This window comes from Scyliorhinus canicula, chromosome 12, assembly GCF_902713615.1.
Source record: "Scyliorhinus canicula chromosome 12, sScyCan1.1, whole genome shotgun sequence".
Taxonomy (NCBI): Eukaryota; Metazoa; Chordata; class Chondrichthyes; order Carcharhiniformes; family Scyliorhinidae; genus Scyliorhinus; species Scyliorhinus canicula.
Genome location: NC_052157.1, coordinates 33,155,077 through 33,181,530, shown reverse-complemented (window position 1 = coordinate 33,181,530; position 26,454 = coordinate 33,155,077). Strand labels below are relative to the sequence as shown.

The 26,454-nt window shown below is 45.3% G+C and overlaps 1 protein-coding gene across 1 annotated transcript in view; it reads left to right on the top strand.

Moving 5' to 3' along the window:
* The window catches only part of LOC119974370 (protein unc-13 homolog A-like), a 237,256-nt gene extending 211,012 nt beyond the window's left edge, over positions 1 to 26,244 (top strand). The window contains exons 10-11 of the mRNA XM_038813159.1: positions 4,275 to 4,577; positions 26,058 to 26,244. Coding sequence (XP_038669087.1) covers positions 4,275 to 4,577; positions 26,058 to 26,139 — 385 coding nt within the window. The 3' untranslated portion in view covers positions 26,140 to 26,244. The remainder of the gene's footprint in view (positions 1 to 4,274; positions 4,578 to 26,057) is intronic.
* Positions 26,245 to 26,454: the final 210 nt, after the last annotated feature.

Sequence of the window (26,454 nt, the reverse complement as noted above, 5' to 3'; positions counted from 1 at the left end):
TTCAGTTTAATAATTGTCAATCTGTGTGTCTCTTCTCACTTTACTCACACTTTACGACTCACCGTGCCGCACGTTGCTTCACTTTCTGGTTGTAACAGTTTTCTCAATGTGTAACCTGCAGGAAATCTTACTTTATCCATACCCAGGTAGTGGTGTGGGAGTAAACAAAAATGTGCAAGTTGTATAAGAGGAAACAAGGTGAAAGAATGGCCAAGAGCCAGAGTCCTGGACATCAGCAAGGCTGAAAAGGCAAGGGGAAAAGAGATTAGGTAACTTCAAGAGTGGTGTTTGTGACACTGATCCTGCGTTTTACAAACCCAGTGATCCTTGGGGATGATTGAATAAATAAATATTTGGCTCATTTTGAGGTTCTGAGACAGAGTGACTTCAAGTGGGAGGCAATGTGATACTTAATTCCAACGCAGGAATGAAGCAGGGGGGGGGGGGGGGGGGGGGGGGGGGAGGATTGGTTAGAGCAGCACATTTTTAACCTTCAAGGAACAGGAGAAGAAAATTCAAAGAGCATTAGTTTAAGGATGCAGTATGGATTATGAAAGGCCCACAATATGGAGTGAGAAGGTTAAGGGTAAGCAGGGGATTCATAGAACATACAGTCCATTCGGCCCATCGAGTCTGCACCAACTCACTTAAGCCCTTACTTCCACCCTATCCCCGTAACACAATAACCCCTCCTAACCGTTTTGGCCACCGAGGGCAATTTAGCATGGCCAATCCACCTAACCTGCACATCTTTGGACTGTGGGAGGAAACCGGAGCACCCAGAGGAAACCCACACAGACACGGGGAGAATGTGCAGATTCCGCACAGACAGTGACCCAGCGGGGAATCGAACCTGGGACCATGGCGCTATGAAGCCACAGTGCTATCCACTTGTGCTACTGTGCTGTCCCTTATTAATTCCTTATCAGGATTACCTGATCATTGGAATCTCAAGGCACATAAGACATCACCAACTCTCAAGCCCAGCACTGGCTCCATGTTATTGACCTGATTTTCAGAGTTAACTCCAAACTGAATATCATTGCTCTCATGGGTGGTCTCCCTCGCTCCATAACCTTGAGCGATTTAAACATGTGCTGCTAATATCCAAACTGGCACCAACTTCTGCTTACCCATTATTCCTGTACTTGCTGACCTCCAATGTCTTGCATTTCACAAATGCCATGTTGGGTGAAAATATTCACAAGTAGACCTTAACGTGAGTAAAGGAAGCAATTTATTATTAGAGCTCTGGGAGAAAGTCCTGGACCCCTCGGTCCTGCCGGCACACTTTCTCACTGAGCTGGGGGTTAAACTGTGTCAATATACCCTTTCAAAACAGAATTAGTTTGCATTCACATTTACATACAGCCAATCAATTATCTTCGTATCGCAGTTCATTCCATATATAGTTATCAATTCTTATTCTCTTAGTTTTGCAGTTCATTCCATATATAGTTATCAATTCTTTACACAGTAGTTTACATAGTCCAATCCATGTGTTGCGCGCGTGGTTACATACGATCATAAGATCATGAATTTCCAGTCATAAGGTCATGAGTTGCCAGTCCTGGATGTGGTTGCAGCTGTCTTGACAGCTTAGAATAACAGCTCCTGCAGTCCATGGAGCACTGGCCATCACTGACCCATTGTTTTTGAAGGATACTCGTGTTAGAGTCACTCTTAGTCCAAAGTTCACTGTCTCAGCAGGAAAACACTATGTAGCAACTTAAAAGCAAATGTTAATTCATATCCCTGCATTTACAAAGGCAGAAAGTTTACACCAACCGCCTCAAATTCAAAATACTCATCTTCATCTTTGAATCCCTCCATTGCCATTTCCTTTTTCTCTGTAATCTCTTCCAACCCTACCATGCTCAGATCTCTGTATTCCTGCAACTCTGCGCTCTTGTGCGACTTCTGAACTCTGAGCACCATCATCGACAGCTATGCCTTCACCCATATCGGCCCTGGTGTTCACTCCCTAAAGCTCTATAAAGCACTGATTCTTTGAAGATTTTCTTCAATCTAAACTCTGACCAACTGTTCAGTTGTTGTACGCCACCCCCCCCCCCCCACCACCTCCAATTTCTTTTGTTTGATTATGTTCCTGTGATATATTATGGGCCATTTTACCACATGGACTGCAGCAGTTCAGGAAGGCAGCTCATCACCACCCTCTCAAGGGCAAATTGGGATGGGCAATAAAAATGGTGGCCTCGCCAGCAACACCAGCAGTCTGTGAAATAATTTTTTAAAATAAAGGTGCGACATAAATTCAAGCAGTGTTGTGAATAATGTTGTGGTTATCTTTTGGTTGAAGATTCAGTTATTGATATGAGCTTTGTTGATTATTTATTTTGTAGGAACATTGGTTCATAATTGACGATAATTTCCATCAATCACAGCAAGCCATTACAAACTTCATTTTGGCTCTGAAGCGAAAAATATAGATCATTCTCCTCTGAATCCAATGAACATTCATACAGTGCAGAAGGAGGCCGTTCGGCCCATCCAGTCTGCACCAACCATCTGAAAGAGCACCCCACCCTAGCCTCGTAACCCGGTAACCCCACCTAACCATTGGACACTAACGGGAAATTTTAGTATGGCCAATCCATCTAAGCTACCTTTCTTTGGACTGTGGGAGGAAATTGGAGCACCTGGAGGAAACCCACGCAGACACTTGAGAACCTGCAAACTCCACATAGTCACCCGAGTTCGGAATCGAACCGGGGCTCCTGGTGCTGTGAGGCAGCAGTGCTAACCACTAGGCCATCATGCCACCCCTGCGACATGGTGCATTCAAAGACTTGTGTGTAAGTTCTGGCAGCCCTGTATTTTGTGTTTAAAAATGCTGATTTAAAAAAAATATATCTACAAACCCATCTTGACAGCTTGATTGGCCATTTGAAAAGAATATCAGGGCTTTAAACAAATTTCCAAGTGGATCTTCATATTTTGTCACAAACGTTAGTTGTTACAGTGACTGCACTATTTTGGTTTCATGTCACTTGCTATTCTACTGGCTAAAGTAAGAATTTTGCTATTGCGCCTGACATCTTGAACATCTTGAATCATCCCAGGCCAACCTTTACCTGCACGTGTCCCATGTTATCCCAGTTTTGCAGCTGCTAAATGCATATTTGCTGACCAAAAATATCAGTTGCTTTTTTTACTGACCACCTATAATCTAGCTACCTCGCAAAACTATTTCTTATAACTTGCACAAATCCTCTTCGGCTTCCTTTCTGCTTTGGTGTATCGTTAGTAGTTAGTTGCATTTAAAAACAAAAATATCCTGAACAGGAAGCAAGATTTCATTGTTTGGAAGAGGATTTGGATATTCCAGGAGAGGTTGGCAACATAAAAGAAAGGGGTGGGCTTCTCCGTCCTGCCGCACCAAATTTCTGGAGCGGCACGCTGTCGGGCTTCACCGTTTCGCCGGCTGATCAATGGAGTTTCCCATTGTGGGGCAGCCTCCAACGGCAGAGAATTCAACCCAGGATATTGGAGGCAAGGAGTGGATGGGTTGAGATAGGTTACCTCTGAGCAGAGTAGGAATGAAGACTTTTTCTCCTGGTCGATACCATATAGTGATTTATTGATAAACTTATTTGGTTGCTATTGGTGATTTCTGTTGCAAAGAACCATACTTAAAGCAGAGTGCTTTTATTAAAATGTTGAACTGTGCATTATGTATGAGCTTTCTTGCTTCAGTTTGACGTTGTGGCATTTGAAAGGAAAACAATAATTCAAGGTGCTTTTGCCCCGGTGTGTCAAATAAAAATTTAAAAATGGAGTTTTATAAATAAATGTTTAATTGTGTCTTGTTATGTCATGTGACTTATCACAACTCCTACTAGTTATTTATCACTTATTCAGTAACAAAGCATCCAAAAGCATCATTTTTAACACATGGCTTCCTAAGACTGCACTAATTAGAGGGTGTACCATATATTTTATAATTCACGTATTAAAATATATTATCAAACTGCTCTTCAAGAACAATTAAATTCTCAGCTTTTTGGGAACTTGATTGTAAATGATAAACATCTAATTTGCCTGTCTAATTTAGCCTTTATTACCTTCTCCATGCTGAAGTTAAAATGATGAATAATATTGTTGTCCATTGGGAATTGATGTATTGTTTTGTTTCTTCATTCTACTGCGCTTTACATGAAAAGAACAGTTTGTTCATAGGAAGGCAAAAAAAAATTGCAGAATACTTTGTGCCAAATATGATGCGGAAGATTTATTTGTGATTTCTGCAGTGGATCAGTGGAAAGCAGGCAACATCTGTCTACAACCCCCAGTCATGGCAATTCCCTGCCAAGTTACTCTGAAGGAAGTGAGAGTGATGCTGTACATAACTCTACTGTGGAGAGTGATTGTGAATCCCGCTCTACTATGTACAGCTACCAGCAGAATTCACAAGGGCAGCCCAGTGACCAAGAGAATAGCACGTGCTGTAGTCAATGCAATTCTAACTGCAGCTGCGTTTCCCGGGACATTCTGAAAATGGAGGAGGACCCTGATGGATCCTGTAACCATACGCCTGAAAGAGAAGACAACATGTATGTATATCTGGAGGCATTATTATTGTAAGGCTAAGGAAACAAATTTGCTTTACCTCCATAAGTCTCGCTTTTTGCACAACATTGCTTTTCTCCCACCAATTATTATTTGTGCCATTTTTGAAAGAAAAGTCTACCACTTTATTTAATATGATGCCAACATGTAATCAATGAACCGCATTAGTAACTAAGAGAGAATTTTCCGCAGCAAATTTTGTAATTTTTCATAGCTCCTACTGATTTATTCTAAAATGAAAGAAGAAAAAGTAAACCTATAACAAGCTATGTGCCCACTAAGGGAATTATATAAAGGAGCCTCATTCTGTTGTGGTGCTGTTTGGACAACTCTTCAGTTCCTCACTTAAATAATCATTCTCCACATATGAGCCTGGATAATGAAGGCTGAGGGATTGTCTGACTAAAAGGACATTGTAATTGAACCTAATCTGAAAGTAGACACTTTTCAACAGGTCTAGTTGGTGAGCAAGCAGCAACAGTTATATGGCTGACCTTTTCTTCACTTTGCCCAACTCCAGAAATAGTGGGGGTTAATTTAAAGTGCCCCTATATTGACCCGCTAAAATTAGAAAGCTCAACATTACCCAGAGACCAAACTTGCAGCTACCCTAGTTTCCAAAGCTCAGTATCACAACATTGCCTCTAAATAACAGCAACTACTTTCATTGTATCAGCAACTTTAATGTAGTAAAATGTCCCAAGAATCTTAACCAGATGACGCTGAAACACAGAAGAGGATGGAGGACAGATGAATCATTAGTTCGGACGAAGAGAGATGTTTTCGGAAGCATCTTAAACAGAGATGCAGACATTTAGGGAGCAAATTCCAGAGCATCTGGCCAAGGCAGCTAATTCAAAAATTGGCATCCATGCAGTAATTAAAATAAAGGCAGGGCAGGAGGTAAGAGTTGGAGGAGCATGGGGATTTCAAAGGTTTGTAGTGCTGGAAGAGATTTGAGGCCAAAGAGGGATTTGAAAATAAGGATGAGTGTTTTAAAATTGAGACCTGGTTTGTCCGACGGTTGGATTCTCTTCCGCCGGCAGCATACCCCCGCTCGAGGGTTTTCCGGTGACGTAGGGTAGCTTCAATGGGAAATCCTAGTGACAAGCACTGAGAGTAGACAATACCGCCACCAGCGAATGGTGCGCCGCTAAGAAACATGCAGCTGGGGGACTGGAGAATCCCGTCTCTTGTTGAAGTGAAAGAGAATTACAATAGTCATGTCTAGAGGGAATAAAGACGTATATGAGGGCTTTAGCATTAAATTAACTGAGAAAGGGTCAGAATCCGATGATCCCATGGAGGTGAGGGAGTGGTTATGTGGTCAGTAGCTTATCTCAGGGCCAGCACAATACCAATGTTCTGATTGCTGTGGTTCAGCTTTAAGCTGTTTCGAGGGATGAAAACAGAGATGAAGAAATTGAGTTTTTGGCGGGGATCAAAGACAGTGGCTCGGATTTTCTGGCCCCTTCCCAGCAGATTTTCTGATCCTTTTGAATGGCTTACCTACCCTGCCAGCGGGGATCTGGTGCGGGGGTGTTTCAACTTCGGTGAGACTGGAAGATCCCGCAAATGGGAAGGGTCAGAAAACCCTGCCCACTGACTTCAGTATTCCCAACATTTGGTTGGAGAAAACTGATGTTCATAAAAAATTGGAGTTCAGACAAGTAGTGTGACAAATCGCCAATAGTGGAAGGGTAAAGATAGATGAGGTGAGGTAGAACTGATTGTTGTATATGTGGAATTTAATAATGCCTTTGCAGAGTGTTTATCCTTTTCTGTCCAAGAAACTCCTGTTCCTCCAAAGCTTGGCTCACTGTCTGCATGGAGTCTGCACGTTCTTCCTGTGTCTGCGTGAGTTTCCTCCGGGTGCTCCGGTGTTTCCTCCCACAAGTCCCAAAACACATGCTGTTAGGTAATTTGGACATTCTGAATTCTCCCTTTGTGGACCCGAACAGGCGCCGGAATGTGGCGGCTAGGGGCTTTTCAGAGTAACTTTGTTGCAGTGTTAATGTAAGCCTACTTGTGACAATTAAGATTATTATTATTATAAACTCATGCTAGGTATTGCATATATCACACGTAGGGCCCTGTCCTTTGCAAACACTAAGAACGTGTTCATGCATTGCACTTTTTCCACTAAATAAAAACTTCGGGAACAGTCATTCCCTGGCATATTCTCCATTGCAATGCCTCGAACAATCAGAGTTGACTTGCCTTGTTAGAATTTAAACAACAGCTTGGCAGATAACTAGAGAAATTGCTGGATAAACTCAGGTCAGCATCTGTGGGGAGAGAAACTGAGTTGACTTTTCAAGTCCATATGACCCAAAGACCTCTCCACAGAGGCTGCCAGACCTAAGTTTATCTAGCATTTTCTGTGTTTATTTCAGATTTCCAGCATCCGCAGTATTTTGCTTTTACTTGACAGATAACTGTTCCCTGGTGCATTCTCCATGGCAATGCCTCTACAAGTGGTATACCTCATGTGGTATAAATTGTTACCTTTGAGGTTTTGCATTCTTGAGATTCTGTCCTGGTGAGTGCAAGACAAAGAGTTTCGACAGCATGCCTCTTTTTTCAGCAATAATCTAAATTAAAACACAAAATTCACCTACTTTTGTAACTCCCACCAATTATGGCACATAGATTCGTAGCAATTTTTTTAAAAAAAAGATCATCGGCAGTTATCTAATCACAAGAAAATTGAGAGAAAAGAAACGGACATAATTATGGGGGTACCTCAAATGAGAAGTAAACTAACAGAGTTATTGTCCCAATGATTGCTATGTGGATGAATGAAATGCATGATGTGGCATAGGATTTCAATAGGCCAGATAGGGTTGAGATTTAATATGAGTCTTGCGGTAAGTTATCCTAACGTTGGCCATTGTAGAGCACAGTTGGCCCCCTATTATATGCCTTTGCCTTTTGTCTAGAATCCTCAGAACCAGACACTGAAGTTTAAAGAAAATTGAAAATAATTTTGACAGAAAACGTCCACTCCCAAGAAGCTTTCAAATCTTTCGGACAATTTAATTCTAATACTGTGTGCGCTTGGGGTGCATCAATGAAATCCTTGAAGGCCCCATGAAGCTTAAATTCATCTGTACTGAAAAAAATACAATTCTGCAAACACCAATTTAGGATTTGTCAAAAATGTAGTAATCACTTTATGTATATTTTTTTATGCTTGTCCCTGAGTTTTCTGATTTAAAATTAAGAGCTATTTCAATCTGCGTTGCCTGAACGAACTCCCAAGATTCATTCTCCAGCTCATTTTCTCATTGGTTGAAAAATTATAAACACAAATCCTCTTTCAGTATGAGGAATGGCATGCTTCCACCCACACTGCCAGAATTAACTTGTGCATGCTGAGATATTCCAGTCATTATTCGTTTCCAACTGAAGGATATTAACTGAAAGGCCTTTGAAATGATGTGTGACTTGCTGTGGTGAATTTCTGGCTTGGTAAATTCTTTGGGTTATTACGAATTTGCCTTTTGAAGTTTAGCCAAGGTCTGTCATGGCAAGTGTGATATGACTAACATGAGGCAATTATAATAATTATGCAATTTAAAGTAATTTATAACATGATACAATTTTTAATAGATTGGTCAATCTTCCATTGTGCATTGTTAATGAGCAGCTACTCTGAGGTTAGCTATGTCATGGAAGTTCATGTGAAGAATGTGGCGACATGACTACAGAAATGAATTGTTCCTGGTGTTCCATGATAAATCACAGTGTGTTAACTGCAAGGAAGCAAATGTGTTTGCGGTTATTAATGTAATTTATTTCTTCACACTATTTGCACTTTAAATTATTTAACATTGGGTGGGATGGTAATCTGACTGGTCAGTTTTTTTGTGATCGAAGCCCTTCTGAAGATGCAGAACAGTAGCATTTGCCAGTTATTACTGCAACATCTCCAGTGGACTTGATGCATTCTGGAAATGTCCTTGACTATTTACTGTGTGCACTCTTGTCAAAGTTTCTTATGATCTGAATTACTTATCTCTCTTATTTATTTTCTGCTGCATGTTTGCCACATGCTTGTACTTCATTGTCTGACAACAATATTGAACCTGTGGTGCTGGCAATTCCATTGGTGAATGTTCTTCTGAATTTTTCTGGGCCTGCTGAAACAATGACCATTGGAGCCTCCGGCTCTTCAATGATGTAAATTAAAGCTTTGACAAAGAGTCACCCAGACTCGAAACGTTAGCTCCCTTCCCTCTCCACAGATGCTGTCAGACCTGCTGAGATTGTCCAGTGTTTTCTGTTTCTGTATTCTGCAGCTGTGAACTTACAGAATATGGTTCATGATTCTATCCTTCAGAAGCAGGCTCGTGAAGCTGTGCTTGAGTTCTGGAAACATGTTTAACCTTCACCTTATTTGAACAATATTTATCCCTTCAGAATATTGTGCATTTTCACCTTCCCTTCGGCGTTCTAATTACAGAAGCCTCATTAAAGACACTAATAACTATTATTACCAGCAGGGAGTTTACTCGGGTTCCTTCGAAATTTCAGCAGATTTTTGTTGTTATTTTGTTTCAAGTAGTTTCAATGGGATAACTTCATATAGCGCACTGTAAAAACATCCACAGCTGCAATCTGCATAAATGCTGAAGGAGATTTCAGTAAAGGCGTCAAGGCAATTTATTCTACCATTGTATTTTCATCTCAAAATGTTGAAGTCCGTTTTAATACATTAAAAGTAATTTTTCTGTTTTTGCATTGCAGATTTATCTTTATATAAAGTTAGGTATTTGACTGCTATTATGATAAATTATTTTGAATATTAATGCCGCCATCCATGTTATCATTAATTACGAGGGGACTGAAGGTAAAAGTAGACAGGTTATACTTCAGTTATATAGAGCTTTGGTGAGAACAGATCTGGAAAAACATGTACAATATTGGTGCGCTTATTTAAGGAAGGATGTAAATGCTTGGGAAGCAGTTCAGAGGAGAAAGTCTACTTCACTAATACCAGGAATGGTTTGTTTTATGAGGACAGGTTGGAGAGGTTAGGTTATATCCACTAGAGGTTAGAAGAGTAAAGACTGGACTGAAACCTTGAAGATCCTGAGGGGTCTTGACAGGGTGGATGTGGAAAGGATATTTCCACTTGTGGGAGGACCAAGAACAAGCGGGGGGAGACACTGTTTAAAAATAATGGGTCGCCCATGTCAGACAGAGATGAGGAGAATTTTCTTCTCTCATAGGGTGGTGAGTCTTTGGAACTCCCTTCCTCAAAAGGCAGATGTTTTAAGGTGGAGCTTGATAGATTATTGATAGGCAAGGAGGGTCAAAGGTTATCGGTGACAGGCAGGAAGGCGAACTTGAGGCCACAGTCAGAACAGCCATAATCTTGTTCAATGGTGGAGCAGGTTTGAGGGGCTGAGTGGCCTAGTCCTGTTCCTAATTCATATGTTCACATCCGCATAAGTACTTATTTTCTGACTCATTTCCTATTCATTCTTCTTTGTACTTTGCTGACCCATTAGCTTCGTGCACCACCACCACCTTTCCTGGAGATAGTGATTTATGCTATTGCAAGTGTGCACAAATCTGTTTAAAAATAGTACGCACCATAAGTAAGTAAATGTGCAGCATGTTATGACAATGAACCACAGACAGTAAGGTCTCCAGTTTGATTTCTGGGACTGCATTTTCACAGCGGGGTGGGAAACAAAAGTCAAGACCTTTTCTGTGTCCCAAATCTGCCCCAGGTTACCATTACTGTGGCTGTCATCTGAGTTCTGTGATTGGACAGTGAAGATTTACGAAAAACATTAGGCTGGATTTTTCACTTCTGTGGCGTTTCAAGAGGAGAGCCTCAGGCCTTCAGGGCCAGGCAGCCTTTTGTTTTTCAGACGTGGACCTTGAGGGGATGCCAGAGGCCATGAGGGAGAGGTGGGAAGTCCTCTTCCTGGAGATGGGTACCCACATAGGCCGAATGGGCCTGATTGGATACCTGCCAATATCTACGGCAGAAGAGTGTGGGTCCACTGTTCAGAAGAGGTTTAATCACCTGATGTGCTCCTGCAAGGTAAGTGCTACCCTCAATCCCCAGGACAAGCGTCTGGTTATCCATCCTCCAGCAGAGGCACTAGCTGAGAGCTCCCTGAGTGCAGGCTGTTCCAGAACATGGGAGGGCTGTTCACTGAGGTTACTTACTAACCCCTCAGAATAGCTCTGAGCCATAGTGCTGCTGAGGACCTGTAACCACTGATAAAACTATCTCCTAATGAATTGAGCAGCTGCCATTGGCCTGAGGACTGTAGTGCCTTATCTCATTCTTTTTTGTCCTTGCAGAAGAAATAGATGCATAATACCCAAGAAAGAGCTCAAATGGATGAAGATGTATCTTGTGTCTAAGGTGTTACACCAATGGAGGTAGTCAGGATCACTGACCATGACCAGAGCAAAATGGACACACTTACTAGAATTGGTGATTACAAGAGAGTAAATTGGTCATTAAAAGATACATTGATCTCCAACCTGTGCTACAGCATGCCGAACTCATAGTTGCAATGGGCCTCCTCAGCACTGTGGAGGCCAGTTCTTTCCAAGGCTAAATCTCATGATCTCTTGCGACTCCCACAGGGTCATACATCCACCCACGGAGATCTTCACCCTCTTCATCACCAGGCTGAGATGGCCAATCAAATTCCGAGGAAGCACCGTCACAACTTCAAGTGCATCATCCACCTCCGCAGATACATTAACCTTGGTGGCCCTTGCCCATGTTTAAATACCGGGGTTTTAGGGGCCTGGGTTTTGGAGCACTAGGGTGCAGGCGGAGAGAAGAGAGCCAAAGGGAACTGTGGTCAGTTTCCTGCGGAGGAGAGAGGGCAGACATATCCCCAATCAGCTGGGCACAGCTGCAGGGCCTCAGACATCACAGAAACGAAGGCTGTATGTAAATTAGCAGCAACAGATGTACCCCCATGTTAGAGTTTCTTGAGGCAGTGCGGGATCATAGCAGAAGTTGGAGGAGTACATCAAGTTCACGCGTCTTACCAAGCCTTAAGGATTTCAGCACAAGCACTTATCCTCGTGAAGGGTCATATTTGGCAACATTTTACGATTCGTACAGGAACTGCCCATTGATGTGCAGGTCATGCATGCTACACAATGTAGCTGGATTGGCACTGGTGGGGCAGAGATGTTTGGGAGAGGTGCCATTTGCACCCCACCCAGCATCTGCAGCACCAACCAAGGACTGAGGATGACACACTGAACATGATGTGGGTGTCACCCTTCACAGGTTGCCATCGTCCTCCTTGGGCCTCCTTGATTCCTTTGACTGTTGGAGCATTTGAGCAGGACAGGTGCAGCAGCTGCCGTGAATGATCCCCCTCCCCACACCTTTACAATAAGGACAACCGCCACATGTATCTCAGCCGCAAGAGAAGACAAATGAACAGGCTACTTCCACCTCCTTCAAGGCCACAGGTGAGCAGCGCATCACCTTCGGTGAATGGGGAGGCCATTGTGTCACACTGAGCATTGAGATGTCTTGCTGTAACTGCAATGTTTTCCTTTCTGAGAACTATGTAAATAATGATACTTGAAACCACATCTGTGACACTTTTTATTGAGGCTGGAGCAAGAAAAGACTTATGAATGGTGAAGAAAATCAAGGGTTCCCCATAGAGATAGCAAAACCCCTGTGCAGATGTGCATCCTTTATTGAATGTTTACACGTTCCAGGCTGCAGTGTTCAATGGAAGTATTAGCACAAACATTTCAGAGTGTGTTCCACACAATACCATTCTTCCTTGGTCAGAGGGGATCCTTTGAAATGTTTCTGATTCAGATGACCTCTGACATGGCATCCTGACCAAACCTTCGAACTCCACGCTGCACTCGATCACCTCCCTGTGCATCCTAGGATGTGAAAAAATAAATAAATTGGGGAACCAGGTGAGACTGTTTTGAAATAGCTTTGGCTTCTTGGTTCAGTTATGAACTATTGTGGAACAATTCTTGGCAGATCAACAATACGTGAAGTACGTTGGCACTTCCATTCCAGTGGTTAAAAGCACTTTTGCTGTGATGCAGGTTATTAGCAGGTGTGATTACTCCAGCTGTGATCCACACCGTCAAATCTAGCACCTGACTGTTGATGTAACACCTCCTCAGCTGATATTGTTGTACTTGTGGGCGGTGAAGAAGGTTGACCAATTCAAATTCCTCCTCTGGGTTGCGCTCCATGTAAAGCTAGGGTAACCAATGTAAAATATTTCCACACATTTTTAGAAATCGGTATCTATAATGGTTTGGTAATTAATTTATCATATTTGATTTCGCTAAATTAAGGTTTGTCGAAACAAAAATCTACAGAATGAGGTTATTTCTATTATATATTTTTAAAATATTTATATTATGGCAAATCTGTGCTGGTTCATCACAACTCAGGCAAAACACCCCTGGGCTGGATTCTCCGTTTTGGAGACTAAGTCCACACGCCGGCGTGCAAACTGGCGTTAAATGGCCACCGATTCCCTGGTTAGCTGGGGACTAGCAGGACGACAGCGTAGAGCTCGCAGCCCTAGCTGCCGACACAGCCCCCGACCAAAATCGGGAATGGCGGCGGTTTCTGAATTCTCTGCCCCCTGAAAAGCGACACACTCTTGGAGTACGTCGCGCCGATTATCCACTGCTTCAGGCCATTGCCTGAGGCCCGCCCCGCGGTGCTCAGTCCCTGTCTGGCTGAAATCCCAACGGCGTAATTTATGTGTGCTCACACCGTTTGTGAACTCGGCGCGACGGCTGCGGACTCAGTCCGGGGCCGCCACAGTCAGGGGATGTGAGGGCAGCGTATGCGCACGGAGGCGGCCTGCAGTGGCCCCACCGTGCTCCATGGTGGGCTCAGCCCGCGGACTTGGACCAGCAAAGTAGTGCCTCCCATCGGCCACTCACGCGCCCCAGAACGCCCGCCCACATTGCCCCCAGCCCCGAATGAATGGATCGTTTAGATCCAAAATGTTGGGCGGGTTTCTCCATTCCCCACCCCCCCGCGGCCGGGCCGAATTCCGCCCGACACCAGCTGCCGAATTCCCGGCGCCGGCTTTTTGGCAGGGGTGGGAATCGTGCCGTGCCAGTCGGGGACTGTTGGAAGCGACCCCCCCTCGCCACGGTCGATTCTCCGCTCCGCGTCGTGCCGAGCTGCCGCCCGTTTTTGGCCAGTCCTGCCGGTGTAAATTACACAAGGTTTGTACCGGCAGGGCCTGGCTCTGAGGGCGGCCTGCGGAATCCTCGGGTGGGGGGGGGGGGGGGGGGGGGGTTTGGCCCCGGGGGGGGGGGGGGGGGGGGGGGGGGGATTTGGCCCCGGGAGGGGTGGGGTGTGGGGCACGGTGGCCTGGCCCGTGATCAGGGCCCATCGATCTGCGGGTGGGCCTGTGCCGTGGGGGCATTCTTTCCCTCCGCGCCGGCCGCTGTAAAGCTCCACCATGGCCGGCACTGAGACGAAATCCCTTGTGCATGCGCAGGAATCACGCCAGCGGTTCCGGGAACACGCTGGCGCTCCTGCGCATGCGGCAACTCGCGCCGGCTGGTGGAGGCCCTTCGGCGCCAATCACTCCAGCGCCGGACTAGCCCCCAAAGGTGCGGAGGATTCCGCACCTTCTGGGCGGCCCGACGCCGGAGTGGTTCACGCCACTCTTTGGCGCCGGTACGGCCCGCCCCCCCCCGGATTCTGGAGAATCCTGCCCGTTAACTCTGCTTCTCTCCAAAGATGCTGCCAGATCTGCTGAGTCGACCCAGCATTTTTTTGTTTCTATTTATACTTTCCTCCCAAGTTTGCTTCAGATGTTCAAACCTCCACCTGCCTAGATTTGTGGCCTCAGCTTTTGCTTTGCTGCAAGGCGTCAATGACACTGCTCAAACCCCTGTCAGAGGCCTATGCTCAGACGGGGAATGGAAATCTAGCTTCAAGGACCAGCGGCAGTGGAAGTGACTGTGGGGCTCCCAGGGTGTTGTCCGAGGCAGCAGTTGATGGCCTCCAGCCCGATCATCTGAGGCTTTCTTTGAAAAATAAAAGAGGACTCCATTGTTGACCTGTTTTCACTATACCACCTGTCCATCTCAGGTGCACTGATTTGAAGTAAAGGAGAGCAGGTTAGGTATAACGGTTAACATTAGCTAGTTTAGTTGTTCACGTGCCGTGGAGCTTTTCTGGTGAACCTTCGGGAAGATGGGGAAAGAGCATCTGTTGTAAGTGCACATATTCTGCTCCCCCAACTCCTTTGGGGTAGGCTGCAGAAACCCTAGGGTCATCTGAAGTGGGGAGGAGAGCCAATATCACTGTTCCTTTGCTGTCATTGGGTCAAAATCCTGGAACTCCTTCCTTAACAACATGGTGAGTGAACTACGCCTCAGGGGCAACAGCAGGAGGAAGTCACCACCACCTTCTCAAGGACAACCATGGAATGGGCAATAAATGCTGGCCGAGCCAGCGATGCCCACATCCTGTGAATTAATTTTAAAACTGTCACGGCCTGTTCCTCGTTTTCCACCGTGTTGGGAATTTTTTTCATTTAGCTAATTATTGGGGAGATTATAATCACCTTTAACTTCCATTGTTTTAAGCAATCTTAAATGCTACCAAGATAAATAACTCATCATTTTACCGAGTATGAACATTGTCTTGAAATGTTTTTTCTGTCAGTTGGTTGTACATCTCTTTCATCAGTGTCAGGATATCACCCCCGAAGCAAGCTGTTGAAGGAATGCTGCCTGATACACATCCACTTCTCATTAATTTAGAGTTGCAATGCCCAGTATCAGGTGCTACCTATGCAGAAAATCACAAATACTTAGCAGTCTTTTATCGGTTCACAGAATAAAGATATCTCTACATTTTTATATCAACAATCTGAATGTTTATAGATGGCAATCACACTCGAGTTCACTTTGTGAGATGCCTAAAGCTGTCATGAGATAATTTTAATGTGTGTACGTTAAATCCCAACAGCTATCTTGCTGGCATTTATTCTGTTTGAATAGTGCCGGAATGCATTGAGTATTAATAATTAAATCCAGAGGGTTTGGTTAGAGTCAGCATGTTATGTAAGCAGAATTGATATTAAACACTAAATATTCTCGAGGCAATTTGCACAAGCAGTTCTTCTGGGTGTCTAATGGTTGTATATAGGAATTAACTTAGTGTTGCTGATGTGGGTCCAGCCCACTGGCAGGTGAACCAGCGTGAAGCCCACCCAGAAGGAAAAAACAAGAAAAAACAGGGAAATAAGAATGCTGGCCCGAACTGGTCTTGTACACCTTGAACTGGTCCAAACTGGTCATGTATACTGTGAAATGGTACACCGGTAAAATCTGGGAAATAAGAATATTGGTCTGAATCGGCCTTGTATACCTTGAAATAGAACACCAGTAAAACAGGAAGATAAGAATATTGGTCCAAACTGTCTTTCCCTGCCCTGTGCATCAATTCAAACATTGTCAGGCACTTAACTGACCAGTTTTAGTCCCTCGCCCAGGACCTAGGACCCTGGTATTGGAAGCCCTGCCCACCGAGATCTGCTGGTCAATTAAAGACTGGCAGTTATCCATTGCTGGGAGTAGCTGTGGGAGAGATAGGTGCTGCCAGTAATGACCCACAACCTGACCGGGGATAGTTATTGAATTCCTACACTCAGGTGTGTGAGCTGGGATGGGGGTTGTGGGGAGATGGCCACGGGAGACGGCGGGTCGGAGTCGAGAACAGGTGGTGGCTTTCAGCAACCCCCCCCATTCCATCCAGAGATCAGGTCCCTCAATCAGACCAATGCTTGATAATATGCTCCTCCCCACCCCTTTGCAGGTAGATTGTTGGAAAACCTGGCTGGGTTTTCTGGGCGGCCTTCGAGAGGCACATGAAAGTCGTGTAACTTCCATTTAATCTAATCTCTAAATTCCAATTAATTGACATTGCACACGGACATTTGAGTTTCTCTCATCATCCCATTCCTACCTCCGACTCAATCGCAGAATATTTTCCCACTGCGTGGAGACTAATGTGCAGCCTCCCCTCTGAGTAATGGGCTCTGCTGCCACATTTTGTGACATAACAGCTGGATTAAATTCCATCCATAGTTTCTGCTGCCTTCTTGTTCAATTTGGTTTTCAAAGAATATTTAAAGCTTGCAAAAATTTCCAATATTAACTTTGTTTCCTTCACGTATACGATTTGACATTCAGTGATGTCAATATTTTGCCCGAGCCTTGGGAAGCCCACATGGCGAAACAAGCAAAGAGATCTGAGTGACTAGGAGGTAATAAGCGAGTTAGACAAAGGAGAACCAGTGGACGTGATTTATTTATATTTCCAGAAGGCCTTTCACAAGGTGCCCCATAGGAGACTGTTAAATAAGTTAAAAGCTCATGGTGTTCAGGGTAAGATCCTGGTATGGATAGAGGATTGGCTAACTGGCAGAAGGCAGAAAGTGGGGATAAAGGGGCCTTTTTCAGGATGGCAGCCGGTGACAAGTGGTGTGCCTCAGGGTCTGTGCTGGGACCACGACTTTTTACAATTTACATTATTGATCTGGAAGAAGGTACTGAAGGCACTGTTGCTAAGTTTGCAGATGATACAAAGATCTGTAGAGGGACAGGTAGTATTGAGAAAGCAAGGGGGCTGCAGAAGGACTAGGACAAAGAAGGAGAGTGGGCAATGAAGTGGCAAATGAAATACAATGTGGAAAAGTGTGAGGTCATGCACTTTGGAAGGAGGAATTTAGGCATAGACTATTTTCTAAATGGGGAAATACTTCAGAAAGCAGAAGCACGAAGGGACTTGGGAGTCCTTGTTCACGATTCTCTTAAGGTTAATGCGCAGGTTCAGTCGGCAGTTAAGAAGGCAAATGCAATGTTAGCATTCATGACAAGAGGGCTAGAATACAAGACCAGGGATGTACTTCTGAGGCTGTATAAGGTTCTGGTCAGATCCCATTTGGAGTATTGTGAGCAGTTTTGGGCCCCATATCTAAAGAAGTATGTGCTGGCCTTGGAAAGGGTCCAGAGGAGGTTCACAAGAATGATCCCTGGAATGAAGAACTTGTCGTATGAGGAACGTTTGAGGACTCTGGGTCTGTACTCGTTGGAATTCAGAAGAATGAGAGGGGATCATATTGAAACTTACAAGATACTACGAGGCCTGGATAGAGTGGATGTGGAGAGGATATTTCCACTTGTAGGAAAAACTAGAACCAGAGGACACAATCTCAGACTAAAGGGACGATCCTTTAAAAGCGAGATGAGGAGGAATTTCTTCTCGCAGAGGGTGGTGAATCTGTGGAACTCTTTATCGCAGAAGGCTGTGGAGGCCAATTCACTGAGTGTCTTTAAGACAGATAGATAGGTTCTTGATTAATAAGGGGATCAGGGTTATTGGGAGAAGGCAGGAGATTGGGGATGAGAAAATATCAACCATGATTGAATGGCGGAGCAGACCCGATGGGCCAAGTGGCCTAATTCTGCTCCTATGTCTTATGGTCTTATGGTCTTATGATTTCTGCTGGAGGGTGAGGTATTATTTCAGTCCTAGTCGATGGTGTCACCAACATCCAACAGCCATGAGGACTTAGCATTTTATTCTTTCGTACACCATGTTGAGCGCGCTGGTGTAATCTCACATCCTCCCTTCAGAACCTTATTGTTGGCCAGTTGCCAACAGGCTAAAGCAACTATACTGCTATTGACTATCATAATAAGGAAACTAAGCGATAACTTCTTTGGGAGGTCAATGAGTGCTCAGTCGTTAAATATATTCTAAACCAAGATCGTTAGATTTTGGGAAAACAAGGGAATTATTGGATATGGGGAAAATGTGAAAAGTGGAGTTGAGGTAGAAGATCAGCTATGATAATACTGAATGGCAGTGCAGTCTCGTAGGGCCTACTCCTGCTCCTGTACTGCTACTGACCGAGCTGGCTGCAGTCCATATCTGCCAGACTGGACCTGTGGCTGGTGGTGAGCGAACCAATGAGAGGGGAAAACCTACTCCACCTTGTCCTCACCAATATACCTGTTGCTGAAGCACCTTTTCTTGCAGAGTAGGTAACAACAGTAACCACACAATCTTCATCAGCATTTGGCCAATTGTGGCATCAAGTAGCCCCGGCAAAATTGAAGTCAACAGGAATCAGGGGGGAAACTTTCCACTACTTGCTGTCATACTTAGCACAACGGAAGATGGTTATGGTATTTGGAGGCCGATCAACTCAGTCCCAGGGCATCACTGCAGGAGTTCCTCAGGATAGTGTCCTTGTCATAACCACCTTCAGCTGCTTGATCCATGACTTTCCTCCCATCATAAGGTCTGAAGTGGAGGTGTTCACTGATGGTTACATAATGTTTAGTATCGTTCATAACTCCTCAGATACTGAAATAGTCCCTGTCCATATGCAGCTAGATCTGTACTAAAAGTAATATTCATGCCATACAAGTGCGAGGTACTGACCATTTCCAACACGAGAGAATCTAACCATCTCCCCTTAATATCCAATGACTTTATCATTGCCGAAGTTCCCATTAACGAGGGGGTTACTATTGATCAGACACTGAACTGCACCAAATATATGAATACCGTGGTACAAGAGCTGGTCAGAGGATGGGAATTCTGCAGCAAGTAATTACTGACTCCGCAAGGTTTGCTGACCATCTACAAGCCAAAAGTCAGGAGTGTGATGGAATACTCTCCACTTGCCTGGATGAGGGTGGCTCCAACAGCATTCAAGAAGTTTAACCCCATTCAGGAAAAAGCAGTCTGCTTACTCGGCACCCAATTTACCAGTTTAAAAATTGACTCTCTCCACCACTGCTGCACAGTGACAGCAGTGTGCACTACATACAAGATGCACTTCAGCAACTCATCAAGGCTCCTTCAACAGTTCCTTCCAGACTCGTGTCCTCTGCCATCTAGAAGGACAAGGGAAGCAAACGCATGGGCACATCAGCACTTGCAAGCTCCCCTCCAAAGTCACAAACCACTTGTAAATATATCCCCATTCTTTCAGTGTTGCTGGATCAAAGCCTTGAAACTAGTTTTCTAACAGCAGTCTGGGTGTACCTGTATCAGATGGAATGCAGTTTTCCGAGAGGTGGCTCAGCAGCACGTTCTTGAGGGCAATTAGGGATGGGCAACAAATGCTGCTTTTGCCAGCGATACCTATACCTTATGAAAGAATAAAAACATTTCTCAGTTTCTTATCTGTGGTGGCCATTTTAGTCTAAACTTCATGAAACATTGCTTCTTGCATTAGCTAAAATCATTGGGTGGAATTTTGCTACCTTTTTGGCAAAGTGGGATCTCGGGCTGGAAAAGTGGAGGGGACCCCCTGCTGGCTGCACTGCTGGCTTTTCCCGCCGTATTTTCCAAGGTGCAGATCCCACCACCTCACGTTGGCTGAGCGGATTCTGAATGAGCCCGCCAAACGGCTTCCCCGATGTAATAAAATTGGAAAAGAAAAACCCCACAGAACCTCCCCCTCCCCCCCCCTCCCGACACCGCCCCTACAGAACCCCTCCCCAGTACTGCAAAGGGGGGGGGGGGGGACACTGCAAGGGTACTGCCTGGACATGACCCTCTCTCCCCTGGAGACTATACCCACCTCTGGCGGGTTTTGATTACGAGGTGCACGTCGTGGGGGACCTGTCATGATTAAGTTTTCCTGAACCTTTCACATAATGGCAGGAAAGTAGGCAGGTTCTAAAACTTTGTGAAAATGCTCCTTACTATAAATCTCTACAACCACGCAGTTGACAAGTAACCTTTTCAATGTTTAGCTTTTCAGCGAGTGTATTGTTTTTCTTCAAGAAGAATATTATTCACACTCAACCTTTGCTGTCATATCTTTCTAAACTGCACATAATATACCTTGATTGTGTGTAGGGGCAGTTTCTCTTTACTTTAGACCTCTCATGCCTTGACGTACTCGTCCTTGTATTTTCTTCGATGCATTCAATTTCTAAACACATTCAGCTACCATAGTTTTATACAAGGCAGTGTTTTCATTATAGTTCGCTATTAAAGTTGTTGATCAGTGGTGACAAGAGCAGTAATGTAATATATAAACTATTGCAGCAACATTGTTCAAACTTCTCCGCCTCGCGAAGGCTCAAAAGCTGTCGGGCAGAAAATCGGGCATCCGGCCAAAATCAAGGACTGTGCCCTCCGCCAATTTGGGCACCATGCTCCGGTCCCTCACTGGTGCCGATAACGAGGTTTGCGCCCCATGCCAGGGGTGGCATGTGAAACCGGTATTGGAATGCATTTAAATGTGATTAGCGGGTTGGACACTTGGTGCTCCGTCGTTCCACAATGTCCCGCTGCTCTCAGGCGGAGGCCTTGTGGGCGTGGATTACTAAACGTGTTGGCAGATGTAGACTGGTGCCATGGCTGCAGAGATGGGTGGGGGAGGGGGGGGGGGGGGGGGTGCTGGAGGCTAACAAAAACACTGAAAAATCATTGACAATGGGCTTGCTGAGGAGTAGGTAGTGACTTGGTGCCAGGTCCGTGGACCTGGTGTGTCCCCCTCAGCATCGGGGTGGCTTGGCTCAGGCTGCCATTACTGCAGTCTGTCTTTTAAACGCACCCCTTTGGTGTTACTTACAGGCTCCTGGCTGCTCACGCTGCTGAGTGCTGCCAGTGCCCTTTAAATGCTCAGAAGGACATGGCCAGGACATTCTGGAGGGGATGTCAATGACATTCCAGGAAGTGCACTGCCGATTGGAGGAGTCTCAAAGACTCCGTGCACTGGACGTGAGGCCAACAATACATGGCGCTGAGGCCATCATTGCTAGGGTGGAGACCTCAGTGGAAAGCCTGGAGCACGAAGTCAGGGTCTTGAGTAGTAGTGTCCAAGACATGGTTCAGTCCGTGACGACCATGGCTGACTGCCTCAACATCATGGTTCAATCGCTGAGGTACATGTCCCATACACAGGTGGACATTGCCGAAGCACTGCAAAGCATGCCCCAGTCACTGAGGGACATGTCCCAGATACCAGTGGATAATGCTGGGCACTGAAGAGTATGGCCCAGTCGCTGAGGGCGTTCACGCCATGATACAGAGAAACGTAAGGTGCCAGCACTGGCAGAGCTAGATGACACAGAGGCCTCTGGAGCTCACTCCAGCTTCCCCTCCATCCCATGGAGAGCCCCGTGGCCCTACAGGCACCGTCAGGGAAGAGGAAGTGCTGTAGGCCAACCCGGGGCCTGCCACGAAGGAGACAACGGCGGTCTCCAGTTCTTCTGAATCACCGCTGCCCCGCCGCTGGCGGATCTCAAGGGCAGTGGGCAGAAAAGGGCGATTCCAGGAACAAGTTAGCCATGGCCCTCCGGCTTCAGGCCCTCCAGAGAACGGCAACCAAGGGCATCAAAGGCAACTGGATGCGGAAAGCAGCAGGCTGCCTCCACCTCCGATGTGTCGCCTGGGGACACACCTAGCCAAAACAGTGGACCACGAAAGATCAAGAAGAGAGAGGATCACAGAATGCATATTGAGGTGGGTGGAGGGGTCACTATCTGTAGCTAGGGGGAATGGAACTGTCACAATTAAAATATGTTACACCTGATACATGTGAAGCCTTTGTCATGTAAATCTTCACAGCAGGCATGCCTGCACCCCTACCTCCTGTTGCCCTCTGCTCCCCTCGCCCCGGACACAGTGGTCCAAGATCAAATGCCCCCGATGCAGACCCCGTTCAGAGGATGGGTGTGAGCGCGCTGTCAGCAGAAAGACAGAAATCAGACTTTGGCATAAACTGAGGAGCACCAGAGGTTACCTCTCAGTGAGTGATCATCAATCTCCTGCCTTGTATTTTGACTCGGGTACAGTGCCAACATAGGCACACCCTGTGGGGGATGTTACACAGACCCTGGGAGGGTGGAACAGGGTAGTTGCGTGGGGTGGGGGGTGGGGGGGTGAAGAGCGGGGAAGGAGGAGAATGTGGGAGAAGGAGGGCAATGGGGAGGGGGTGATCTGATGGACTAAGCCTTGTTCTAAGAGAAGTGGGTGAGCATGAGAGCCTCCTTGGTCTCCGGGCATGTCAAACCCTTGCCACCACCTGTCCTCCATCCTGCAGCTTCTCCCCGGGCTCGTCCTCCAGCCCTTCCTGGTCTGGCTGCTCCTCCTCCACAGACAAGGCCTGTAATGGTTCTTTTACTCCACGGGTGGTGGTCTCAGCTACTACTCTTGGACGTGTGTGTCTCTCTCCTGCTGGTGGTAGTAAATTGTGGAAGTGCCACACTGGGATGACTTCGAAGGAGAGACAGAGAGAGAGTGGGTCACTGTTTACGGCTGTACAGTGAACCAACTTGAGTGAGCGTTTTCGAGGCACCCGGACTCTTCTGGTTCTGGACTTCGGAATTATGTTCTGACTCTGTGATTCACCAGAACGAAAAGAGAGGTGAATGGGTGACACAAAAGGCCAAATTGTATTGATTTTATCCAGGAAGAGAAGAAGTCAGCCAGACCAGTCAATATACACAGACACGACCAGCTACTGGGGCGGCACGGTAGCATAGTGGTTAGCACTGTTGCTTCATAACTCCAGGGTCCCAGGTTCGATTCCCGGGGGCTTATCTGTGCGTAGTCTGTATGTTCTCCTCGTGTCTGAGTGGGTTTCCTCCGGGTACTCCAGTTTCCTCCCACTGTCCAAAGATGTGCAGGTTAGGTGGATTGACCATGCTAAATTTCCCTTAGTGCCCAAAAAGGGTGAGGTGGGGTTACTGGGTTACAGGGATAGGGTGGAGGTGTGGGTTAAGTGGGGTGCTCTTTCCAAGGGCTGGTGCAGACACGATGGGCCAAATGGCCTCCTTCTGCACTGTAAATCCTATAAAATCTATAATATGGAAGAAAAAAAGACTATAGCGGCACAATGAATATCTTTAAATTTACACAGATTTACACAATTCCCAACCACCCTTCTTCAACACCTAGCTAATTGGGGATTTCTGGGAACCGAAAGGATATACTCATCGACCCTGGGGTCGAGTTAATTTTAAAGTATTTTCAGTTGTTTGGAGCAGTCGAATTTGGTTGATTGCTGGTGTCTTCTGTTGGTCCCCGGGTCATCTTCACATCTTGCTTGCTCACCCGATAGCTGACTTCTCCTCTGTTCTTTCTGCTCTCTGCTTCTGTTCCTGTTCCGTGCTTCTGTTTTGCGCTTTTGTTCTGAGTCCAATATTTTAAAAGAAGTGACCTTTACAATTCTGGGTGGCTCCTCCCAGCAGTCAGTTGAGTTTGATGGGATTACCTCCGGCTGGTGTAGTGAGGAATGGCTCAGGATGGCCATCGTGAGGTGTTAACCATTTTTCCATCAGGATGGTTTCCAAGACAAAGTCTGGGGCTCGAACCTGTTAGAACATTCTAGACTTCCTGGGGCCCCCAATGTGCTCACCCATTGTTTTCCCGTTTCGCGCCAGGGCCACCAGGCCGTTTTGCATAACTATCAGGCTAGTTTTGACTCCATAGCCCCTTTGTCATATTCCAGATGGATTTGATCAGGCTGTGTATTTCTGTGTCTGTCTGCAGCCATTTTGAGCCCATGTGTATTTTTTTAAAAAACATTGAATTATTAAATTGTCCATATTTCATTCAAAATGTCCGTTTGACAGCCCAGTTCTGGTTCAGTGTTCCCATATCATATCTGTGTTGTTCTCTGCTTTGCTTTACCAGGATGGCTTAGATGTGTAGTGTTGTACAAAGAACAACAAGCTTTGTTCACAAACAAAACTAATTTATTAACACTACTAAATAAGATTTCTACGTATTTCTAAAGTATACGGTTGCTATATTAAACTATGCTATCTCCAACTACAGAACTCTCAGGTACACAACTGATGTCTCCTATGCCTAACCATCTTCTACCTCTTCTAATCTATTCTCCTGGACTCTCTCCAGCTCACTCTTAGAAAGCTAAGACTCAATGCAATTTATAGTACTGTCCCTTAGCTCCATCTAGTAGCTAGTTTAAACATAACAATAACTCTTCACATGCTGTATAATGTCACAATATTAACGTTGGAAAAAGATGAATTTACCTCATCTTACAGGCCAAGCTTGAGAATGTTTTATCCTGTCCAGAACTTTGTCGTAGAAATGATCTGCCCATCAATGCGTTACTTGTTGGTCGTTCCACATATCAGTGGCATCCACATATTTCACTGGTGCTCAAGGTGCAGTTGAACATCTTTGACTTCCAGTGTGTTTGACCAGCGGTGATGTGCCAGTTACATGCAGCACTCACCATAGCAGCAACAAAAGCATCAGAAATCTGTGAAAGCCAGGTTGCTCGTTTGGATCAATGTCGCGTACTGGGTCCCGCAACATCTCCGTGCTTCAAACCTGATTGCCTTCCAGACTCATAAGTCCCCTGGAGACTGGTGTTCCAGGACCCAGGTATTTTAGAAATAATTGTTCTTCCTTCTGGCTACAGAAAAGGAAGGAAACAGCAACAACAGCCTCCAGACATTTGCAGGAGCAAGCAGCAAACACAACCTGCAGCTGTGAAGTGCTCTCACAACTAACAAGGCCAATTCCTTATTAGCAATAGCCTTCAGCTGTAAAGCTTGGGGCTGCTCACAGTTCAAGAAAGTTAAAATGACCGTCAGCATATAACCAGGAACAGGATTCTGTCCTGGAAGCGTTTGGAAGGACAGCTAGGCAGCGGCTGTCATTGCCCCTGTTATGGGTATCCACAATATTTAAAGGTATCTTGATGGCCTCAGTGACAAAAAGCATCCCCCCTCCCCCACGCCCAAGAGTGGAACACTTCAGCCCCTTGACCAGCTCCTATTTCATATGTTCGTAAGTAATGACAAAAACATGCTTTTTGGCCTAAGCAGTCTGTATCAATATTTACTATCACGCCTGCAAAAATGCCAATCTGATTTACTGTGTCCCGCTGTCCCTTAATCCCATTTTATTCCATGATTCCTCCATCAACTAATCCAGTCTTCCTTCACAGCATTACAACTGTCTGTCTAAAGATGTTAACCTGGTATTTTGTTCGCAATCTCTTATATTTAACTTAGCTTAATTCTGGACCCAGCATCTACCAGAATTGGGTTGCTTCTAACTATTCTTTCCATTCTTTCTTGATTGTCTACACTTCCATCACATACTTCACGTTACTATTCGAACGGAGGGAAAGAGAATGCTTTTTCCAGTTTTCCTCCTTTTTTTGTTTAAAATCAATTAAGTTTCCAATTTCAGACAGAGCTTTATATTGCCGCGCTAAAGGTTATTGCAGATGTTTTCTACAAATAAATAACTGACATTTAGAGACTTGATTAGAATAATACCGATCTTGTTGGTGGTGATTAATTTTGCTAATTGATGACTTGATCAGATCACCCTGCTTTGAATATCAATATTTAGAATTTGTTTCCAAGACTGCTACAACTAATTTTTCTAATATAAAAAAATTGCCTTCCAGGGATGAAGAGGTGGTTTGTACGAACAGCATTTCAAGATCAAGATGGAAAAGAGTCATTGAAAAAGTAAGACTGAATCTTTGAAATCATTTAATTGCTTTGCTTTAATTTTGTTTGAGCCTTTTGGAACTTCTCTGGGGTTTGGTAAGGCTGTTCACACAATTCACAAATGGTAGAACAGTGAAAAAAGGAAATAGATAAAACTACACCTTGGGCAGAATTTACCGGCTGTTGACACCAGCGGGGTATTCTGATCCCACCGATGGCGCATGGGTTTCCCGGCAACGAGGGGTACAGTCCATGGGAAATCCCGCTGACAACTCTGGACAAGAAAATCCCGCTGGTGGGTCCTCTCCGCCACCGAAATACACACGGGGTGGCCCTCTTATCTCACTAGGA